Source organism: Castor canadensis, chromosome 6, assembly GCF_047511655.1.
Source record: "Castor canadensis chromosome 6, mCasCan1.hap1v2, whole genome shotgun sequence".
In the NCBI taxonomy this organism is placed as follows: Eukaryota; Metazoa; Chordata; class Mammalia; order Rodentia; family Castoridae; genus Castor; species Castor canadensis.
Window position 1 is genome coordinate 111,439,312 of NC_133391.1, and position 18,639 is coordinate 111,457,950.

General features: G+C 34.8%; 1 protein-coding gene across 18 annotated transcripts in view; it reads left to right on the forward strand.

Moving 5' to 3' along the window:
- Window positions 1–17,269, forward strand: part of Ssbp2 (single stranded DNA binding protein 2) — a 358,415-nt gene extending 341,146 nt beyond the window's left edge. For 17 of the 18 annotated variants that reach the window (XM_074077176.1, XM_074077179.1, XM_074077181.1 and 14 more), the window contains 2 exons: window positions 6,121–6,219; window positions 11,213–17,269. In XM_074077176.1, the coding sequence (XP_073933277.1) occupies window positions 6,121–6,219; window positions 11,213–11,242 (129 nt within the window). In that variant the 3' untranslated portion in view covers window positions 11,243–17,269. The remainder of the gene's footprint in view (window positions 1–6,120; window positions 6,220–11,212) is intronic. The other variant, XM_020157440.2, reaches the window with a different exon arrangement.
- The last annotated feature ends 1,370 nt before the right edge of the window (window positions 17,270–18,639 follow it).

Consider the following 18,639-nt stretch of genomic DNA (forward strand, 5'->3'; position numbering starts at 1 on the left):
TCTGTCTCTTTAAGGTTTCTGTATTAGTTCCTCTGCAGTGCGGACATCAAATACTATCATGTTTTGGGTTTCTTACCTATCCCCATACCTCCCATGTGTGCTGTCCCCTCATCATGTGACCCAAGTTTGACAACATTGCTATATTTGCCCTAGCTCTAAAGTCTGCATATGAGGGAGAACATACAATTTTTGGTCTTCTGAGCCTGGCTAACCTTGCTCAGAATGATGTTCCCAGTTCCATCCATTTACTTGCAAATGATAAGATTTCATTCTTCTTCATGGCTGAGTAAAATTCCATCATGTATAAATACTACATTTTCTTAATCCATTCATCAGTAGTGGGGCATCTTGGCTGTTTCCATAACTTGGCTATTGTGAATAGAGCTGCAATAAACATAGGTGTGCAGAGGCATAACCTGTGTCACATTCCTTTGGGTATATCCCCAGGAGTGGGATTGCTGGATTATATGGCAGATTTATGTTTAGATTTTTAAGAAGCCTTCAAATTTTTTTTCCAGAGAGGTTACACTAGTTTGCATTCCCACCAGTAGTGCACGAGGGTTCCTTTTTCCCCACATCCTCACCAACACCTGTTGTTAGTGGTGTTTTTAATGATGGCTATTCTAACGGATGAGGTGGAATCATAGTGTGGTTTTGATTTGCATTTCCTTTATGGCTGCAGAAGGTGAGCATTTTTTCATGTGTTTTTTTGCCATTTGAATTTCTTCTTTTGAGAAAATTCTGTTTAGTTCAGTTGCCCATTTCTTTATTTGTTCATTGATTTTGGGAGAGTTTAGTTTTTTAACTTCCCTGTATATCCTGGTTATCAGTCCTTTGTCTGATGTATAGCTGGAAAATATTTTCTCCCACTCTGTGGGTGGTCCATTCAGTTTAGAGACCATTTCTTTTGTTGTGCAGAGCTTTTTAATTTTATGAAGTCCCATTTGTCCATCCTTTCTCTTAGTTGCTGAACTGCTGGCATTCTATTGAGGAAATCCTTATACCTATTACTTCTAGAGTATTCCCCACTCTTTCCTGTACTAACGTCAGAGTTTTGGGTGTAATGTTAAGGTCCTTGATCCATTTTGAATTAATACTAATACAGGGTGATAAACATGGATCTAGTTTCAGTTTTTTGCAGATGGATAACTTTTCCCAGCAACATTTGTTGAAGAGGCTGTCTTTTCTCCATCATATTTTTTTAATGCCTTTGACAAAAATAAGGTGGGCATAGTTGTGTCGATTCATATCCGGGTCCTCTATTCTGTTCCACTGGTCTTCATGTCTGTTTTTGTGTCAGTACCATGCTGTTTTTATTGCTATTGCTTTGTAATATAGACTGAACTCGGGTATTGTGATACCTCCAGCATTGTTCTTTTTGCTGAGTGTTGTCTTGGCTATTCGCGGTCTCTTGTGTTTCCAAATGAACTTTAGGGTAGATTTTTCAGTCTCTGTGATGAAGGTCATTGGGATTTTGATGAGAATTGCATTAAACATGTAGATTGCTTTTGGTAGTATAGCCATTTTTACTATGTTGATTCTACCAATCCATGAGCATGGGAGATCTCTCTACTTTCTGTAGTCTTCCTCAATCTCTTTCTTCAGGGGTTTGTAGTTCTCCTTGTAGAGGTCATTCACATTTTGTTAAGTTTACTCCTAGGTATTTGATTTTTTGAGGTTATTGTAAATGGAATTGTTTCCATATGTTCTTTCTCAGTTTGTTTGTTATTGGTATATAGAAAAGCTAATGATTTTTGTAAAAAATATCTTCATTCTAATTGGTTAACACAATGTGTTATTAGCAAAGATAGCAACATACGTTATCACTGGCACTTTAATAACATGTTTCAGTGTCAAAGTGAGTTCAAAGCTTCAAATGAAGAGTTTCAAAATAATTTCTTGCTCATTTGAGGATTACCTATTAAAAACCCATTTACCTCTGTCTCAAAATGCAGAATTCATCCTTAATTTACAAGCCTTTTTTAAATGAAATGTGAAATTTTTCATCTATTTTGCAACTAAGGTCACTCATTTAGTCACTGAATGAAAACTGTTTTCTCTTGGAGTTGTTATAGGGGGTAGGTGTAGATAAAAGCATGTGATTTGTTTTCTTAGAAGGAAAATACCTGCAGAAATTCTGCTGTTCATATTAAGCTACTTCACATATTTGCATTTTTAAATTTAAAGAAGGAATCATATCATGTTAATAAATGATCAAGTAAATCTTTTGAGCCTGAGGCTTTTGACCATCCCCCTCCCCTCTGCCCCCAAACCTTGGTTCCAGCTAGAGATCTCACATAGGAGCTAACGGACAAACAGATCATCTCAGTGTGCTGGCCCAAATTCTAGCTCACTCGTACCCATTGGGGGATGGCTGGCAGTTTGTTCTTTTGTGGGGCTAGCGTAGTCAAAACAACAGTCTATAACTCATTATTGGCATTCCGTAAGAAATAAATTCAAAATCAACTTCCAAAGGCCTTAAAGTAATGTTGATATTATTTTAATTATAGACAGAGCCAAAGTTTCTACAAATATTCACTCTTCTTATTGAAAAAAAAAATTTTAATTTTACATTTCAAAGATTTTGAAAAAGTTTGGAATGATTTTTAAAGGCTTGAAATGTTTTAATTATTCAAAAATAATGTATGTAATTTATCATTGTGAAATTATATTACATACTATTGTGAGTTTTTCTTCTTCCCTAAATTTTTTAATTGTAGTAAGGATGCTAGTTCTTTCATTTTGTAGAGCTGATAGAAGCTACAAAAAAATCTTTTATTTCATATCCAAATCCATAGGTTTATAATTAAGGAAGATTCTTCAAGATGAAAAAGCAAAGCAACCAGCAATCACCATTCATGATACCTTTTCCCAGTTGGTATTTCTCTATGATTTGTTCATCACTAAAATCCCAGCACCTAGAGCACAGGCCATATTTCTTATGTCTATTCCACTATTGAACTGTGACTCAGCCTCTCAAAACCAGACTGTCTTCTTCATCTTTGTATTTCCAGAGTCCTGGACTAGAACTGGAGCTATTTTGATGTAGGAATAACATCACATAAATTAAGCAAGCTTCTCAGATATGTCACTATCTCAAACCCTACCTAGTTAGCCCTTAGCTTATATTTAGCTCACTCCTTCAGGCTTCTGGAACAACTTCTGAAGATACAGAAAGGAACAATAACTTACTAATTAAGAGAGGATTTGAAAGAATACTTACAAGACAAAATTAGAGACCAAAGAGTCTAGAGAGTTACATGGTAGCCAGAGGAAATTGTGTGTGATATTATTATTTATACATATAATGCATATGTATAGCATTTCTATATGTGATCAGAGCTTAAAAGAAAGCATCCCAACTTGAAGAAAGGGTAAGTGAGAATTTAGTAAGAATTCCTTGAAAATTGGATCAGTGAAAACATGACTGTAGTTTTAAGCTAAATTCTTAGAGTATAAATATAGAATAAAGTACAAATCAACTGAAATAAATGTGACTAATGTAGCTAAAAGTAATCTTTATCTTTATTTTTTTATGTTCCCTATTCCCTACTTATGTCTCAAGCAATTATGATCAACCTAAGTTCCTTTGTGCATCATATTCTTGCCTTGATGATAAATTCTGCTGGAGACACTCCAAAACAATATAGCCACAGTTAAATGAAGCAGGCACACAGTTCATTGCTACCCACACTCATCACCTGTTCTGGACTGGGTTCAGGTAGCACTGTCTTAGCTGTTCCCCATATGATCATCAACCTGTATCTTCATCATATCACTCAATGATTGTGGACTGCACAATTTTTCTTAAGACTCCCCATTGAAGAGCCTGTCTTTTTCCCACAACCCTTTGCAGAGATTACTTCAGGTAAAAACAAAATGAAATAGTTTGTCTTTTTTACTTCAAGATTTTCAAATATGGTCCAGTGAACTGGAAAGGAATAAATTTGAAAGACTTGGTATTTTCTCAGCTTTTGTTGTGTCTTTTTAATCTTCCTGTCAACATCTTTATATACTATCCCCACCCCACCCCCCAAAAAAAGAATGAGAGTCTGAGCCACCATGCTATGAAGAAATTGCATGGAAAACTTAAATAGTAACACTAGACATATTTATAGATGTTTTTTGAATGCAACATTTGTTTTCAAATTCTAAATATTGTCTAATCAACACTTTGGGGGTGAGAGGTGTGACTTGCCTAGCATGCAAAAGGCCCTGGATTCAGTCCCCAGCTCTGCTAAATAAATAAACAAACACTTTAAGTCAGGAATCAGATTTGAAGTTAGCTAAACATTCAAAATTATAATCAAGAAATCATTTGTGATAAAAATACAGCAGAGATTTAAAACACTCCAAATGGTAAATGATATGCCTCTCAAGACTATTCATATTCTACTGGACTGTGAAAGTTACACAGGAATGGAAAGGGCCAATTTCAACTTCCAAGTGCACCCTCAAATTTGTGTGTGTGTGTGTGTGTGTGTGTGTGCGCGCGTGTGTTAAGACTTTTTTTACTCTAGTATTACTAATTTCTCCACTAAATATAAAATGACAGAACTCTGCCTTTGCCAGAAAGACTTACAGATTTTGAGTTAAATCTTACAATATTTTTATCTCTAGTTTCCTTTTTTCAGCTAAGTCAGCATTAGCATTCCTGTTTTCAAAGCACAGTTTATTATCTAATTAGTAACTTTAATTATTAATGAATTCTAAAGTAATGCACTTAGTTAAATTTTGCTTTAAATTTTTAAAAGAAACCAAGTTACCCAGGTTAATTTCAAAGTAGAGTTGCCTTTCTATATACTTGAGTAACTAACATTTTCAGAGAAAAGCTTATCAAAAATGACAGAACCCTCATTATGCTCCCAAACCCTTGTGGTTCACTGGCACGTAGCACTCCTATGGACTTCAGAGGACCCTGTTCTCAGATCCTCCCTAGGGATGCCCAGCAAGATGAGATACCAGTTGCATTTCATCTACCTGCCTCTGCTTTACAGTTCAACCATGTTCTGAAAAAGCACATATTCTTTTGGAAATAACTCATTCATGAAATTTTAGTACATATGATGTAACTTGCTTTAGTTTAATCAAAATCCTCTAGGCAATTTTCTTTTAAGAAAATATCTAAAAACTGATTCCAAAACAAAATATAAACTAGTAAGGGCTTAGGAGAAAAATTAAAATCTTTTCCTCATTTGAAATAACAAAGATGTTTGATGCTGAAGGGCTTTTTTACAAGTCAATAAATTGCACCTTGACAGAGTCCACTCAGTGACAGTTGTAATACTATATAAACATGACTTGCATGCCATCTGTTTCCTTTTGATGCAGAGTATCAGATGTCCTTGCATGATTCAGTTTCCACAATAATCATGAGACTAACAAACTTAATTAGAACATTAAGCAATGCACTGCTAACTTCATGTTTGATTAGATTGCTGATAGCAGCCATTTTAGAGGAAAGTTTCAAAGTAAATCTTCTTTTACACTAATGATAGGAAGATTCTAAAGCAGATTACTTCTTAGCCTCCTTTTCCTCTAAAAGCATGCAATGAGCCTAAAGCCCTAAGGTGTCTTTCTTATTCTTAACTATCTTCTTTTCTTCCTTGTGGTTTATATAAAAATAGTTGAATAGTATTATCTGTAAACTGCACATAGAATTAAAGAGAAATGTTTATTAAAGCAGTGGCTTTTCAAAGTTTGCTTAGTGAATTTACTAAGGGAGTTTCATCCTATCATGCTTTCTCTATGGCTAGACTCTCTTCATCATGCCCCTGCTAGGAAAGTTTTTTAAACTCTCCAGAGTTCTAAAAGTTCTATAAACTGAGGGTGGGAAATCAAATTATTAATTTTTAGACTGAGAAAACAGTTGTGGTAGATTATTCTCGGGGTTTTTTTTTTTTTTTTTTTGCTTGTTTTCTAATTTTCATCTGGGAAAGCATTAGTTACTTGTCAAGGTTCAAAGAATGAAGTGAAATACATGGTAGAAGTCTAATATTAAAATCGTAAGTCTGCTTTGTCCTTAGAGATGCTATTGTAGATTCAATTTCTGAAACAGTACAATGCAAGAGGGAAATTAAAATCCTCAGCAATGCCTTGTTTTCTGAATCTTGTTTACAGAATTCTCCCAATAACATGAGCCTGAGTAATCAACCTGGCACGCCAAGGGATGATGGTGAAATGGGGGGAAATTTCTTAAATCCTTTTCAGAGTGAGAGTGTAAGTATTCTTTTGATTATGTATTATTATATCCAGATTTTATTTCTGAAGCTTTTCTATTAGAATAAATGCATAAAGCCATTATTACTGCTATTTATCTAGGGTTCAATAGGTTGATCTTTTAAAAAGTTAGAAGAAGTGAAATTTCTTTGAAAGAAATAAGACAAATCTTTTCTTTTTCCTTCCTATACACATATATACAATAACCATAATACTAGTTTTCTCATAAAGAACATCCACTGTAAAGGATCAAACTAGAACCAGGTTGCCTATTTGAAGCTTTTTTTTTTTTTTTTGTATATATAAGTTCACATGTTCCTAAAATATCTCTGGTCACTTCAAAACCAAGTCTTTTCTCAATGCTGTCCCTATTAAGACTGTGAAAACAATCTGTAAATATGTCATTACATCATATACTAGGCCTCCCTCCACCAAAGGCTATACTGGTGGTCCATTAAGCTGAGCTGGATACCCATATCATTTTTTGATTTGTGATTATAGTGTTAAGAAGACTTAGTATCATTCCATATCTCCATATAAGTGAACAGGACCAAAAAGTAAAGCCATAAAAATCACTTGTTCATTTAACAAACAATTCCTAAGCACTTATCATGTGCAAGGCAATATGGTAGGCACTGAAAAGACCAAAGAGACAAGATGGTACCTTTTCTCAGGAGTTATTACATGATGCATTGGTTTTTTAAATATTATTTCCATTAAAAACCCTCAGGGAAATTTAAAAAAAAAGTTTCCCAGAACCTTCATGAGACCTAATGAATCTGAATTTCCAGGAGTGTGCCTGGGCACAGTTGGATGTGGAAAAGCTCTTTTTGTGATGCTTATGCACATTCTAAGAGCCACTAAATTGGAAGATAGCATAAAAGATTTCAAAACCCAAATGAATTTCATCTTCACAGGATCCATGTTCCCACACATGTGTTGCCATCATTAAAGTTTATTATGGAGGATCTACCAAACTACAGACAGAATCAGAAGAAATAGCTACCTCCTTTTTGCCTAACTCTGCCATTACCAGACATAATACTTATATCTTAATTCAAGTTCTGGCTAATTGCATGGCCACTTTTGCACAGAGTAGCTGCTTCCCAAAATGGAACCAAAGAAGAGGGGTATCAGTTCAATTTCTGAGGTCAATATCTGGCATCAGAAAGCTCTTCTGGGCAAGCAGAGAATCAGTATAACAAGACTTGAAGAACTTTATACAGAATAATTACAAGCCCTACCCTTTAATCCCAAACAGACTATATTCGTGCAAAGCAGCATAACCTTTTGTGAGGATGTACTTTTAGAACAGAGAGCAGCTGGAGCAAAGCTTCTCCTACATCTGACTCTCCTGGTCCAGTCTAACTGTTGCTGAACCCAAGAAGAAGGTTTAATGCCAAACTGCTGGTAGGGTTAGAAAACAAAACTCCCTGCTTTCTCCTGTCTCCCTCTTTTCCATTCCCAGCAGAAAAGTCACAAAAGGAAAATAACTAGATCACCATCAACTGAGACACTACAGTACCACCCTAGAGAGTGGTTCAACTTTGGAAGCTGGTCCACAATGGCTTCCCCAGCCTTTTGTCTTGTCTATTGAGGAGAGTTGACTTGTTCTGAATGATGTCAGTGTTACCCCGTGATTTTTTTTTTAATCATATTACCACACTTTTTGTTTAGACCCTTTTATAAGATCAAGCAGTGAGAGGAGAGTGGAAGAAAGACAAAAAGAGATTCAGTCCTTCAACAAATGCAAAGTTTTAAGGAAACACATAAGCTAGATATCTTCAATAAGTCATCTTTACTATAACCAAGAAACTACAGAACTATTTAATGAATTTGAAAAGAAAACATTTTCCAATAAATGAATAAGCCAGTTCTAGTATTTTTAATGCACATAACTCTGAAAAGCCCACAATTTTAAGCAGTCTGCCTTTTGTCACCCTTTACCAAGAAGTTAAACTACAAGAGGCCTGGGAAAGGAGCATGAGTGCTTGCTGTTATATACCAGAGCCTATCTTAGTCACTTCATACATGCTACTTCATTTAATTATATAGGAACAAAACCGCCCAACCCAAAGTCATCAACCTTGCAATGCCAGCATGCTTGACAGCAAAATGTGAATCAAAAAAATGTTTCACAAACTTGCGTATTTTTAGATAACAAACACGGTCCCTTATATTAAGAAACAAAGATGCCCCCTAGTGTTTAAACATGGTAAAATGTTTGCTTTTAAAGGTATATAGAATATAAAAACACTTAGTTCATAAAGTACCTTTTTATTCTTTTCAATTAAAGAAATCAGTTGATCCAATTTCCTGAATTAACTTAGAAAAACAAATATGATGCTGATGTATAATCATTTGAGTAAACAAACATAATATTAGATTCGTGGTATTAAGTAGGAATCGCAGTGAGGCGGTAGTTCATCTCCTTTCTTCGATATCCCCTTTGCCTATTTCTGCTATTGTAAAGAAATAACATCAATCCCCAGATTTTTATGTTATCCCATAACTCTAATTTGTTTCACTTTAGTTTATCTCAGAGTAACATAACTATTCCTTATTTCTCATTAAGAAAATAAAATATTGTATAGAAGCTCAGGCATAGAAACACATGCATTTTTTATAGTGTAAAAAAAGGAATATATATATATTCAAATTTTTAATGAATGTCCCTGATGGATTGTGTGGTATGTGAACTCCTAAGAAGGGAAAAAATCATAAGTTTATACCAAGACATGGGATCTCAAAATACATTTTACATAAAAAGGTATAATTAGTTGGTACATGTTTAAAATGATATCTTTATGTTTTACTTCATTTTTTGCTAAACCAAACAGTAATGCTGCTGATGGCTTTGTAAAATCCATTTTATCCTCTAAGGAGAACCAGATTCACAGGATGGTTTTGAAACAGGGAAGCCTGATATGGCACATTTGAGTATAAACATTACAATATGTCATCACATATCGGTGCAGCCATACAATGGAAATATCGAAGTGCGGTCTCAGTACAGTACACCATGAATATTTTATGTCTCTAAATATGATACTCCATTTAACACCTACTCTTCCTTTTCTTCTGGAAAAATGTAAGCCACTTCTCTACCACTCTGAGGAGCAACAATAAGTAGAAAAAGTCCTTTTTGCTTACATATTCTGTGAACTTTCCTAGCAATTTTGTGATTCCCATTAATTTAATTTAGTTGAAGCAGTTTTGATAAAGTCAGCTGAAGATGAGCAATCTACAGCCTTAGGAGTACAAATAACACATTGCTGTATAGGTACTCAGGCATAAATGTATCCCACTTTACTGTACTAGAGACAATTAGCATTTCATCCTACAGTTATTTATACTACTCAAAAACTAGACTTTATTAGATGCTTGCTTTTTTTTTTCTAAGTGTAATTTCTGGAGCTAATGCTTCCATCCTTTCTGACTGATTGTGCTCCTTAGTTTCTCTGTTGTTGTGCCTTATATTTTCACTCAGTTTCCTCCGTAGGCAAACCCACCTCTTTTAACTTCCCAGTGAATTAGTGACAAATTATTTTTCTGTAAGATTTTCTTAAGACATTTGAAATATCACGGCCTCAATATTTTAACAATTGCTAGTGTTAAGGGATGATAGCAACCAATAAAAATACTTGGGAACAGAGTATATACATATTTATATGCTTACACCTGTACAACTTTTAACAATGTATATTAGAATGAAGACTATTATTTATATTTTGTGTTTATCTTTGTGGTGTTGCTGTGGTTAGAACTCAGGACTTTGTGCCTGATAAGCAGGTGCTGTACCACTTGAGCCATGCCTCTAGCCCTTTTGATCTGATTATTTTGGATATAGGGTCTCAGTCTTTTGCCCAGACTGGCCTGGATTGCTATCATCCTATTTTATGCTTCCTGCCATAGCTGGGATGACAGGCATGCACCTGCACCACCATGACCAGTTTCTTCTCCCTTGCCTCTTCCCCCGATTGAGATGATCGTACTAGCTACATTTCATGTGCTGAGTGATCATATGTCACTAATGGCTTCTGTGTTCAACATCACAGATTACAGGACAAGTCTGTCACTGAAAGAAGCTCTATTGTACAGTGCTGCTCTAGGATTTTCCACAGTCTATCCCCCAAGAGCATGAGAGTAGATTGGTGTAATTAGCAAAAATAAGTGCTCCTCATTCCTTTCTAAATCATTTTTTAGAGTACTTTTTCCAAATTTCCAAAAACCTCATCTTGTATTGCTTGTCAGCTTCAGACTGACAAGTAATCATGTAACACCCATGTCCCTTCTGTCACCCAAAAACTGTGGATTAAAATTGGAGCCAAAGATTAAAGGGGCAGAAAGTTTATATGCTAAAGTGAAAAGTAGAATCTTACATATCTTAAATGCTTTAATGAGAACTTCTCAGAGCCAGCTGGAAGTTCATTCTACTTTGGTTCCCTACCCTACTCACTTAGCATTTACTAAGCACTTTCTATGTATTCAGTAAGATATATAGGTTCTAGGATTTTTGTATTTAATCCTCCCTAAGCCCCTAGATACTACTATTAAATCCATTTTATAGGTGAGGAAACTGAGGTGGAGAGACATTAGGTAACTCCCCAGGTTACACAGCTATATATAGCAAAACCTAGTCCTCATACTCGTTTCATTATGATCCAACCTTGGACTGAAGTTGCCTAAATTGTTACAAGTGCTTGCAAAACGTAAATCTGGCTGAAAGGGGAAGGCTGAGGGATTATCAGCCTCCGAGGCCCAGGGAGAGAATCAAACTGCCTTCCAAAGGAAATGTTAAAAATTTTAGAACTAAGTGGGGTCTGTATAAACGTGGTCTTTTTATAGCTTCTTATTTTTATGTTATATGAGGTTAAAAGCTTGAACACAAATTATCACAAGTTAAAATTCACCATTTCTATTGTTGTACCAGGAAGAACCTTAGTGGTCTATAAAAAATGCTGTTAAAATATGGATTCTTCTTTCCTTCTAGTACTCCCCTAGCATGACAATGAGTGTGTGATCCATTACCAAGTCTCCTCATGAAAACCACAGTGAGTCAGCCCTTCACAGAACTACTATGGAAGAAAATTAATCATCACAGTGTACAGTTAAACAAAGGAATCGCAGTCACACCAAACCAACCTTTTTATTTCCTGCTCTCTCCCCTATTTTGTGAAGAAAGCGGGTCCAAATGTGATTCAAACAACTGTACGGAGTGGCACATTTGATTGCCCTAAACCGAACTGCAAATAATGATCTGTGTATGTATATGTGTGGGAAATAGACTGTATCGTATATGTGGATATTATACAGACATATACGCATACATGCATTGACCCACAGGACATTGTAAAATACTATCACATGACATCTTAAGTAGAAGTAAGTAGGGACTTTTATTCCATCCTTTTTTTTCACGTTTACATTTTAATTATTAAAAGTTGCTCCTGTCCCCTCCCTGAACTATTTTGTGCTGTGTATATCACTGCTTTATATAAGTTATTTTTTAAGGTGAATTCAGATGTTATGGTTTTGTAAATGTCTGCAATCATGGATAGGAATAAAATTGCTTACTTGAGAGCTTTCATTAAATTGTGTCTGATGCAAGTTATCCTGTGAATCCTAAAGTGTACTGTCTTAAGAAATGAAAGAAAGTGTATCTTCATCCTTATATCAAATCAAACAGTTTCTCAGTTACCTTTGGTGAAAAGTGTTTTTGTACTTTGTATTTGAGAAAAACACTTCAAATCAACAAAAGTTAAACTGGGGCCTCACACAGTATATTTCTGCAATAACTGTTTTAAATGGAGTTCTTGATTTGTTCGTCTTAGATGATGCAGAAATTAGTTAACTCAAATTACCTAGACCATAGCAATAAAGTGCCAGGAGTTGTCATATTTTTAGCAACATGTTTTCTCTTTAACATGATAAAGCCCAGAAGTGATAACAAGACCATTTGCTTAAATATGTCACTTTTCTTTAGGCATAGTAGAGGTAAACTTTTAATAACATACCAATGTGAAATGGTATCTGATTTTTATTGAGACGCCCTGTGAACATATCTACATAGACATTGCAAACAGACACAGTGAAATGACTAAGATTTTCAGCACAAGGGAGAAAAGAATGATTAGGACACCTGAAGTCTTTTAAGGGCTTCTGGAGTGCTGCTCCTTTTGCTAACCCAGTAGCTTGCTTGGTAGAGCAGAATTCATTGGTACCAGTCCTTTCTGGCGTCCCTCCTCATGGGCAGCAGGGAACCTGCTCTGTTCCTGCGACAGAGGGCTTGGATTCTGAAGCAAATCATCTGTAGTAACTTCCCTTCATGTGGCCATTGGCTTGAGCAGGCTAAATCTTCACTGCGTACTTGACAGTTCAAAAGGAAAGAAAGAAATACTTAAAAAAAATTATTTCCCTTCTAAAAGCACCTTGCTCTGTGACACTTCCAAGATATTTAATTATACTTATAAACACTAAAATCATAATAGAAAAGTATGAAGACTAATTTTGGACTCTGAAAGACAACTTGGTGATCATTCATTTTAGGATTGTGATACAAATAACCTCTGATAAACACCAATCTTACATCTAAACTCCAGAGACTTTGAAAAGCATTGTTTAATCCCATGTGAGAGGAACCTTCTCTTTCCTTTCAGTTTATGTTGAAGATTTGGCAGGATATTTGCTAGTTCTTCGTTCCAGATTATTTATTTTTCTCAAATCTGTAATGATTCATTCCTTCTGAAGATAATGATATTTGCCTGTGCACAACAGGGATGCTGGGCAGAATTGTTGAGGGGGGAAAGCTGAATTAAATTTATCTATCAGACTTAAACTATAATAAAATGAGTCACAATTAATTGCACACAGTGTTAGGAGCCCAGGACTGTGTACTGGAGAGCAACCTCATGCTCTCAAACTACAAAGACTTGTCATAAACAATTCAAACTAAAAGGTCTTTACCTCAAGCCAAGGTAACCTGAAGGTGGCACTTTGTACAGATGCCTGAACTGCAAAGAATAATTGTAACTTTCCCTTTTGATGACAGTTGTACAAAAATTGATAGTCCTCTGAGTAATCTTAATCTTATATTGCTAGAATTTTTAAACATTTTGTTGACTCTTTTCTCCACTGTTACTGATCTTGTATTTCTTTTATTTGCCTTCTGAGAAGGTATGGTTTCTTATCACAAAGAATCATGAACCTGATTTTACTTGCCCTTATTTTGGGTTAATCCTAGGATACAAATGACATCTACACTGTTTGGTCAGAAAGGTAAAATTTATTTGTTTGTTTGTTTTCAGTATAGTTATCATCATAGTGTTTATTTCTTTTTCTTTTTTGGAACCCAGATTAAAAATAGCTATTTCAGGTAATCCTGAAATAGTTGAAAAATTATTTTTGAGAAGAAAATTGTATTCAAGAAAACCAGAATATAAAATTCTGAATTTTATGTTTCAATAATTTTCTCAAATATTGAGTATAGGATAGTATCTATATATTAACTTTTGTTTAGATTTTGAATCATTTAGGCCTTGTATGTTCTTGTAATAGAACATTTAACCTTTATTCTCTTATGTTTTCTGTCTCTTATCAACAAATTTGTGTTGGTCATATTGATATGCGCTACCTGTTCCTAGGATTATTTTTATTGTGAGGCTATTTCACCTCACAGTAATAATATTAGCAGTTCTTCCCTACATTGAACATGAAATACAAATGTAAAATATGTGAGAACAAGAAGAGAGAATAGTAATTCTCATTACTCTGTTTTATATTCTGAATAATTCAATGCAGTTAAAAATACATATTCTTTCTAAGTTATGTATGATTCTTAATCAGCTGTCTTTCTTACAGCAAAGTTGCCCATGGGAACAAAGTCTATGGGATACCACTGATCTGGTAATGTTACATATTTGATAGGTAAATCAGCTCTCCTTTAAAAATATCCAGTTTGTACTCAGTTACTGATGAATAGGAATTTTTATAACTAAGAATATGAGGTTAAGATTTCTCTGATGCCAAAAAACTGACAAATCAGTTCTATTCCCCCAGCCATGGAAAGTGCCCAGACACCCCCTTCTCTTCAGGAATAAAATAGAGAAAACTTCTTCCATTTCTACTTTTATGATTCATTAAGATACCTGAACTCCATTCCATTTCATGGGGTCATTCAGTTAACACTCTTTCTTTTTAAATAACAGAAAATAAAAATAAGTTCACTTTGGGACATCATAAACTCCATAATCTGTCTACACATTTTCTTCATCATATTGTTGTGGGAATATGCAGCCAAGCATTCAGTACTTTCTCCCTCAGTGGAGGGAGTTTTCCTCAATGCATAATACTCCAAAGCCTTGATTAGCTGCTTCTTGGCTTTTCCCATGCCTCCCTACCAATCCCTGAATCCTCCAGTAAACAAGAAATAGACTGAACAGTTTTATCTTCAAAGCCCTTATGATTTTCATCTCTGCCCAGTATATAGCACTAATATGGTTCTTCCCAGGGGAAACTGTTCCAATTTTCATTTCTTGATTATTACTGTTAATTACAAGCAGTTGCCACAAATCATAGCTACTTGACTTTAGAATGAATTATAGTATTTTGATGCTGGCTTTCCTTTCTTTATATTTTATGTACTGTTATTTTTTTCTTTCCTTAGAAACATCAGTTGGTGCAAGTAGCCATGAATAATAATATAGAAAGGAAAGGGCCAACATGGGGAAAAAAGTTGTCATATATTTTCCAAAAATATCTTTAATCCTACTTGTATTTTTCCCTCCTGTTGGAGTAAGTTTCTTGTTTGCCATGAAGAGGCAGGAGTATGTGTTTGCTTAAAGCAGTGGTACCCAATCTTAAGCATTTGTAAGAGTCTCCCTCAGTCTGAGAAATACTGGAAAAGCATGGATGGAAAACCACTATTAATAATGTCTCAATTTTGCATAAATGTGTGTGTACCTGTGTGCATGTGTTGGAGATGGTAGCATGAAGTTTGCTCACAGATAACGCCTAGTGTGATTCACACTATTTTATAGCACTACTGATAATTATTAAACATAATTCTTTTTGATTACTTTTCATTTTAGTGGTAAAATAACTGACAAAAGTGATTTGGGCCGGGTGCCAGTGGCTCACACCTGTAATCCTGGCTACTCAGGAGACAGAGATCAGGAGGACCTCAGTTTGAAGCCAGCCCAGGCAAATAGTTTGCAAGACCCTATCTTGAAAAACCCTATCACAAAAAATTGGGCTGGTGGAGTGGCTTGAGGTGTAGGCCCTGAGTTCAAGCCCAAATACCGCAAAAAAAAAAAAAAAGTGATTTGGGGTGGAAAGAAAATAATACAATACCTGAGCAGATGAAGTTTCCAGGGCCCCGATCTGCCATACCCATGTTAACTTGTCTATGTTCAGCTTTCTCATGAACTCACTGTATCTAAAGATAAAAGGCATAAATGATAATTTAATCCTTGGTCACGTCACTGATCTTGCCAGGAATCATGCAGTAATTATAGTTTTCTGATGTATACATTTGGTTATAAGAAATTGAATTAGCATTAGTAATTTATTTCACCAAAAGCACCACCTTTACCCATGAACTGTAATTCAGACTGAAAGAGATGACCAACAGATGAAAGACACACCTGAGACTGCTTTAATTACTTTTCTAAACTATATTCTAAAGAGAAATCCTCAGCTGAATAAATCTCCCAAGGAGAATTTCCTGTTAAGTTTCCCCTGTTAACTTAGCATAATTGGTTTTCCTAAATAGAATAATTTCTGTAAGAAGTTTAAATGTATTTTTGCTGTTGACATCTTTAAAAATAAAATACAGTACCAGTACTATATTTAGATATTATAAATTTTAAAGTGGAATTAATAAGTGTTTTCATGTACACAATTGCAGTTTGTCTCTTCCCTCTTTGCAAACTTCCTGGATATTATAAGGATAAATGCTGGGCTCATTTTGATTATCCCAATCTCTGAAATGATCCACTTCTGAAACATTTAGCATTTCATTTTTTAAATGAGGTATGCTATTAACATAACAAAAGCATGTATTAATATTTCCAGAAAAATGGTATAAAACATTTATTCACTGTTACATTAAAACTTTATGCCATTTTCTGTTTGCATAAAGTGGTCTCCATACACTGCCTCTCAGAACACATTATATTGCCAACTAAATTTCCACGATGCCTTGGTAAAATTGCTCAGCTAAACATAAGTAACCATCTATTTACTGGAAAACAACAATTCAAATAATCTATCCAGTTTACATAATTTGACAAGTCTACTCTAAATTTTGCGACACATTAGAGATTTTTCTTAAACATAAACTGTGGATTGAAATGTGTGTGTGGCCTTCAGGTAATCTTTCAAAACGCTTTACTTTCCTTGCATTAAAGACAATTAAAAACATGTAAGCTATATGTTAAGATGAATAATTTAAAGAACATGCTATTGTTACAAACATGATAAATGGAGAAGTCTTCATACGTTAGAATCCTTTACTCATGATACCCATCAACTTATTGAATTGTTTAATTTATCTAATTGTGATTTTAAGAATTTAAGATGTTTTCTTATTACATGTGTTTAATTGTTGCCTATAATGTCTTCCTGGGGGAAAAAACAGAATTATTTGTAAGTTTTTTATAAATTCACAATTTATGTATAAATACAATTGGATTCTGGGATGACTTTTAGTAATATAGTCTTAATTCAACAATGGCCACCAACTATCTGATACATTTGTAAATTTAGCATCTGTGTGTATGCGTGTGTATGTGTGCACGCGTGTGCACACTTGCACATTATTGCATTTATTCTCAAATGGATTTATCACACGTAATGTTTTTGTAAAACTTGAGCTATTCATGTAATGGGAAAAGTTGCCATAAAGATGTACATAAATGCCCCTTAATTTGGCACATGTCTTCACATTTAATTTATAAAATACAGCTTTACGTTTACAGTTTCTACCCTTTGATTTCTAGCCTGTACTTCGATCTCTATTGGAAAAGTAAAGGAAATTATTTGTATGAAACAGCATAAGTGTTTCCTGAATGACATGTCAAAATATAACTAATGCAGACAACTGTGTATAGAATGAAATTAGACATTATGCCTTACATAAAATCTAGGAGTGTATAATGGCAAAGGGCTTATATGCATTTAAGAAAAGCCTGTGATGAGTGAGTGGCTGGCTCCATGTGGTCAGGTAACGAAACTCTGAGTGGCAAAAGATAGCTAGTATTGTTAGCAATAGATACCTGTTTTGGCATTTTATTCCAAGTAGAACTGTAAACACATAATATGGAAATCTGAAGCATTTATGCAGATAATTTTTGCAATACTATGCTCCTCCTCAATTTCATCTTTGTGATGAACTGTACAGATGGATGCATCAGTTCACCATGAATTTTTGCCTAAATAAAGGTTCTGAAGAGGATTCTGCATACTATTCTATAGATAAATAACAGCCTAGGATGAGGAAGACCTATAATTGGATTAAGGATTCATCCTTAGATATCAATGGAAATGCATAAATCATTTTTCAACCTTAATAAAATTCTAATACTGGTTCCACATTATTTGCTATGGCTTTGATCCAAACGGAGTATTCTAGTTCAGTGGTGCAGCACATTTGTGTATAATGACTAGAAAGGAGCGTGTTAGTACTGACAGTCTGAGGCAAACGCTTACTCAAGTAGCTTGTCAGATGGTTTTCTTAGCTCTGTGTCTGCATTTCTGGGAGCACAGTAGCAAGCAACTGTTAGGGCGTTAACTTTAAAACAGGTATAAATCATATAACCAAGAACTTTTCTGGAAGTTGTCATTTAAACCATTTCTAATTGTGCAAAAATGGTTATCAGTGGTAGAAGCATTATTTAGGAACTGCACAGATAAAGCCAGAAGAATCCATTTAATCCCCCTGCAGTTCCTTGTGATGAATGAGATAACAAACACTGAAACAATCCAAAACAAAGGGAAAGAGGGATGCAGCTCCCAAAGCAATCTGAGTAATCAAGGGTTAATTCTGATTCATCAGTATATCCTTAATAGTGAAGAAAGCTGGGCCAGGCACAGTAGCTCACATCTGTAATCCTAGCTTCTCAGAAGGATGGTGGACTAAGGCCAGCCCTCCACAAAAAAATCCTATCTGAAAAATAACTAATGCCAAAAAAGGGCAGGAAGTGTGGCTCAAGTGGTAGAGCACCTGCCTAGCAAATGTTGAGGCCTTAAGTTCAAACCCCAATACTGATAAAAAAAAATAATAATAATAAGTAAAGAAACCCTTTTGATCAAAAGAGAGATGCAAATTAATAAAATAAATTTTAGGAGTTTTACTCCCCACACAAATAGTCTGATGAAAACATGGTGTAGTTTTTTAGAAAATCATTTAGGTAAAAGACT